This window comes from Peromyscus eremicus, chromosome 12 (assembly GCF_949786415.1).
Source record: "Peromyscus eremicus chromosome 12, PerEre_H2_v1, whole genome shotgun sequence".
In the NCBI taxonomy this organism is placed as follows: domain Eukaryota; kingdom Metazoa; phylum Chordata; class Mammalia; order Rodentia; family Cricetidae; genus Peromyscus; species Peromyscus eremicus.
This window is the reverse complement of record NC_081428.1, coordinates 43039511-43045510: the sequence shown is the minus strand read 5'-3', so window position 1 is coordinate 43045510 and position 6000 is coordinate 43039511. Positions and strand designations below refer to the sequence as shown.

At 37.8% G+C, this 6000-nt stretch overlaps 1 protein-coding gene across 1 annotated transcript in view; it reads right to left on the bottom strand.

Annotated features, from left to right (window-relative positions):
• Positions 1-2373: 2373 nt before the first annotated feature.
• The window catches only part of Alcam (activated leukocyte cell adhesion molecule), a 182440-nt gene continuing 178813 nt past the window's right edge, over positions 2374-6000 (bottom strand). Inside the window, exon 15 of the mRNA XM_059277074.1 lies at positions 2374-2486. Within this exon, the coding sequence (XP_059133057.1) occupies positions 2399-2486 (88 nt within the window). The 3' untranslated portion in view covers positions 2374-2398. The remainder of the gene's footprint in view (positions 2487-6000) is intronic.

Here is a 6000-nt window from a genome sequence, read left to right as displayed (position 1 = left end):
CCACTCCCAGAACAAAGCTTACAGTGTATAAAAATAGCTACGTAAAAAATTTACACAAAAGGCAAACTGAAAGGAAATCCTTAGTGCAGACATTTACAGAAAAAAAAAAATTGAACCAAATACAACATATGACCTATTATCATGGCTGCCAAATCTTGTTGTTATTTTATTTTATAACTTTATTTCATTGTTTTACTTGAGATAATTCTCTAAGATCCTGTGACAGCTTGGTAGGGTGAACTGCGTAATACTTGAACCATGAATTGCTGTCATTGTCTTTGTATATGTCTTAAATACATCCACGTTCATGCTTCAGTTTGTCTATATGGTTTTTCTCTGAAATGATGAAAAACATAATGAAGATAAGTTACCGTAACAGCCATTTTTCACCATCAATAGATCCTTTGCACTAAAAGTGACAATAATTACATCATAGAAGGGATTATTTATAGAACTCCGATGTCCTGAGTCCACCTGTAAACCCAGCCCTATTGTTTTGGAATTGATGACTTCCTTCCTCCCTCCCTTACTTCTTTCCTTCTTTCCTTCCTTCCTTCCTTCCTTCCTTCCCTCCTTCCTTCCTTCCTTTCTCCCTCCCTTCTTCACTCCCTTTCTTCTTTTCCTCTCTCCCTCCCTCCTTTTGTAAGACATGATTACTTTACATAAAGATAAGAGGAGAATAATGATGTTCCATGACAATATTTCATGACATTTCTCCTCAAATTTAAAATGCATCCCTATAAATCACAGTCTAATTTGTGGAACTTGTCTTCAGTTTTATAGTGAGATGGAACCAACCCAATTTTGATGCAAACAAAGGGTGTGTTTACATGGAATTGAGGAAAAGAGAGCAGAGCAGCAGAGAAGAAAGTGTGAAATTGCTAGCTAGGTATTTGGGTCCCAGTGAGCAGATTGGGAGAATGAGTCTAGTTCTGACTCCTCTGTCTCTTTGAGAGTCCAGCTATTCGACTTTGCAAATGGATCTCATTCCATTATGCCAAATTTCTCTCCTGGGTATAGCCTTGCAATTGTAGTTCTTTCCCATGCCCTTCATCATTGCTATGAAATGAACTTAATGACCCATTCAGATTGTAACTTGAAGTTAATTTATACTGCACCTAAAGTTCACAGCACTTGGGCTTTTGTTTAGTTGGTTGTTTTTTGTTTGTTCGTTTTTGTTTTGGGTTTCTCTGTCTGTCTTCCTCGCTATCCTGGAAATCACTTTGTAGACCAGGCTATCCTTGAACTCACAGAGATCAACCTGCCTCTCTCTCCCAAGTGCTGGGATTAAAGGGATGTGCCACCACCATCTGGCACAGTTGAGCTTTTTACACCTTCTTAGTCATAGCAGTTATCTCCATGACACACAGACTAATTAATCCAAATGATGCGTTTGTTAGTCTCAAGGGGACCCAAAAAGAAAATGAGCCAGGCACATGCTGCCTTTAATCCCAGCATTCAGGAGGTAGAAGCAGGCAGATCTCTTTGAGTTTGAAGCCAAACTGGTCTATAAAGTGAGTTCCAGGACAGCCAAGGCTGTTACACAGAGAAACCCTGTCTCAAACAACAACAACAACAACAACAACAAACCAAAACCCAAAACCAACCAAACAAAAAGAAAATGATCAAGTTGTATGTGGCAATATCATTGAGATATACACTTTTTCAAGGCTGCCTTAAAAATCATACAGATGCACTAATATATATGAATTTATGCAATATATGTTGCACTAGTACACACATATGTGCACATGTAGGTACTTGTATGCATATATACTCACACAAACATAATATACACGTACTATGGAGAAGAAAGCCTGTGTGTGTGTGTGTATACATTATATATATAATATATATTATATACACACACACACACACACACACACACACAAGCTTGTCAGCCTTTTCATTAAAATTACTGGAGAGATGACTGTATAAATACACTCAACAATTATGCCATATCCTTGGATTAAAGTATTTATATATTAAAATTTATTCTAATGGGTTTTAAAAATAAACTTAGTGTTTGTGCTTACTAAACCTAAATACCAACTTATAAAATAAAGCTTCTTTGTGTGCAGGAAAATTTTTTGGCATTAAAAAACAAAATGCAAATGAGATGTTAAAAAAAAATCTCCAAAATGGATTTTATTATTCAGTGGATAATAATTATGTTGGGGAGGTTGAGGAGACTGGGAAGAATCCATTCTTCTGAAAACAATGAGTCACTGATGTTCCCTTTTGAAAACCTTCTTCCTGTTTGGGGAGCTGTAATTAAGAAGTATCTGCAAGTGAAGCCTGGGTTTCACCCCCACAGGGCTTCCCCACTTCCCAGGAGTTGCCTCTACAAACCACGCCCCTAGTCCCACCTACCTGGACACCTGAAACCTCTCCTCTCTTAGGCTTCTGTCTTGTGATTGTTTTCTTCTAGCTTTTTATTCTCCTCCATATTTCCAAGGTCCTTGTTTACGTGTTTGGATGCAGTTCTACAGGAGGATAAAATAGATATCACATAGTCACTCAAATTAAAAAAAAAATACTGTTCTAGTTTGAAAATATTTCTGAGAAGTAAGGGTTAGGGTGGGCAATTATACATCTGCACAGACTGGTACATAACAACACATTGGGAAGAAAAAAATTAACGAGTCCTTAAGTAGGATAGAGTTAAATAATTGATGAGACCGGGCTGGAGAGATGGCTCAGCGGTTAAGAGCACTGGTTGTTCTTCCAGAGGTCCTGAGTTCAATTCCCAGCACCCACATGGTGGCTCACAACCATCTGTAATGAGATCTGGTGCCCTCTTCTGGCCTGCAGGTGTATATGCAGACAGAACACTGTATACGTAATAAATAAATCTTAAAAAAAAAAAAAAAAATAATTGATGAGACAAGAATAATTTTGAAACCAGATTGTACAATTTTGTTGGACTCCGGTGTAAGTTGGATTAATTTTCCCCATGGTACCAGAGAAGCAATTGTTATCCTTTCTTAGCCAGCTTTTCCATTCTTTGATATTAAAAATAAATTGTTTTTGAGGGAGCCCCATTATCTCAATAGACATGCATTGCCATGAATCTCATCAAGCACAAAGCAGTGGGCCCAGCCAATGTAGAAGCCACAGAAACTATGGGGCCAAATTCATTTTTCCTTCTTTTGCTGTTTATCTCAGATTTTACATCCCTCCGCAAAATATGATTAATACAGATTATAGCTATAAAGGTGGGAAGGCTGGTTTTGATGATTTCTTAGACTTTGAGGAAACCTATGAATCTTTGTGAAATGCTGTGTTGAAAAATAACACCCACCCAAGCTAATGTACCTATCAAGAGGAAAATCTAGTGAAATTTGAAAAAACTACCTACATAAACATAAATAGTACTAGACTCAGAATATAAAACAGTGGCAGACCTTTAAATTCCCTCATAGGTACTGCTGCCCCCATAAATAACACAACTTCAGTTTCCACAGGACAGTTTTAGCTGTTCATGTAATTTATAGATTAACAGAATCATAACATATGTACTCACTGGTATTTGCCTTTTAGTGAAACTCAGCCATAAGTCTGTAACATTCAAAGTTAGTGGTAAAGTAGTCATGGGTTGGACTTTGACCAGTAGGCGCTGTTTGCTCTTTAGTCCTCTTAGGGTTTCAGACACATAATTTAGGTTGTTCCTGGGGGCCTGTCCTGTTTCTTATTCTCTTACTTGCCTCTTGTCTTCTTTTGATTTCTTGATAGTTAGTTCAGCATTTATGGATATTTTAGTCTTCTTGCTGATTAAATGTAGTATTCTCATTAGCTAGTTATTTGTTTTCCCTCTCTAATTTTGTCTTGATTTTTTATTGTATGTATTTACTCTGTGCTTTTCCAATCTTTTTTTTTTTTTTTTTTTTTTTAATGCTGACACTATTTTAAAAAATGTATTGGCTCCATGCAATGTAGTTTGTAGCAGGTAGGAGCCTGTCTTTCTGTTGTTAAACAGAGATAATGAGGGAAATCAGCATAGCTCTACCAAGGTTTCTGCTAGTGCAGGGCTTAGGTGCCATTTGGGTGAGGCTCATTCAATATGTGGTCTGTCCCTTAGGACATCCTGAGATCCTCTGCCCTAAAACATAGAGAAAGACAACTTTCTCTTCAACATCTGCCAAGCACTATCGAAGATGGATAAACCCCTTAGATTTTTTTTGAGATTAAAGGGCATGTTTTACTTATATTTTATCCACAACACATAATATAAAGGATGGAATATGACCTGAGCATAGGAGACATCTATTTTACTACATTGACCAACCCATCAGTCTATTTCCTTCTTCTTGTCTTAATGATATTATTGTCCAATACAGCTCCTGGCACATGTAGGGAAAGTTAAAAGTCCTACACTGAAATGACAGAGCTGGAATACTATCCTACACCATTGTTTCAGGAGGCGTTGTGATCACACAGACAGAAAGGGTATCCTGAGTAGCCTTTCGGCTATTAACTATATACTTCAATAACTATAGTTTTTATACATTAAAGAAATAATGGCAAATGAGAAAGCATATCTTATCTCAGTACCATCTCTTGTAAAAATTACTTCTTTTATGTTTTGAGATTATATGTATAATTACATCATTACTCCATTCCCTTTCTTTTTATCTTATAAGTGATATGTGAGATGCTTCTGAGCAAGGGACATCAAGATCATGATGGGGAAACCTACAGAGACAACTGAACCAAACTAGTAGGAACTCATGATCTTTAGACCAATAGCTGGGGAGCCTGCATGGGACTGAACTAGGCCCTCTGCATAAAGGAGACAGTTGTGTAGCTTGGCCTGTTTAAGGGGCCTTCGCAGTGTGATCAGGATCTATCCCTGGTGCATGAGCTGGCTTTTTTGGGCCCATTACCTATGATGGGATACTTTATAGAGCCTTCATGCAGTGGGGAGGGGCTTGGACCTGCCTCAACTGAATGCACCAGGCTTTGCTGACACTCCATGGGAGGACTTATTTTTTAGGAGGAGGGGATGGGTGAGTTTGGGGTAGGGGGAGGCTGGCTAGGAGTAGGAGGAGGAATGAGAGGGAGATCTGTGGTTAGTATATAAAATGAACAAAAAAACTTCTTAATAAAAAAAGATACTTCAGCCGGGCGGTGGTGGCGCACGCCTTTAATCCCAGCACTCGGGAGGCAGAGCCAGGCGGATCTCTGTGAGTTCGAGGCCAGCCTGGACTACCAAGTGAGTTCCAGGAGAGGCACAAAGCTACACAGAGAAACCCTGTCTCGAAAAACAAACAAACAAAAAACAAAACAAAACAAAACAAAACAAAAAGATACTTCTTAAATATATAGTGAAATAATTGAAGATAAAAATATGGGAAAGGGCATACTTATAAAAATACCGTGTGCTTAGTATAGCTATGTTCATATCAGACAACTTGAGACTCATAATGAGGAATATTGATAGGTTATATTTTATGTCTAAGGATAAAATTTTGATGTATTAAGAAGTCATACAAATTAGAAGTATATGTGCCTAATATAAATATAAAGCCCAAATTGAAAGAACTGTAAGAGTGAATAGATAAAATGCAGAATTCCATATCCCTTTCTCAATAATTGAGTTGACACTTATATGAACATTCAGTATGTGTGAGCATGTGGAAATAATATGTACTAGGCTAACTCTCTGTTCATAAATACGTTAAAGTATTAAAACATAAAAATGAAAACTTCACCTTTTTTGGGGAGTGGTTACAGGAATAAGCAAGATCTGTGATTTCTCAGAGAAGAAAACCAAATGAGCTATACTCTCTGATCACAGGGACTTTCTGCCTGTACAAACTTGTTGGACTGTGCTTCAAAAATGAGGGCCCAAGTAGCATATGGATCTCAGTGATTTAAAGAGGGAAAGACCAGTTCTTGGGAATGAGGTGAAGGGAATTATTAGAGACAGGAGAAACTGCAGAGATGAGCATGGGAAATTCCCAGGAGGCTTCCTTGATGCTTGGTCTGTCTCCTAAA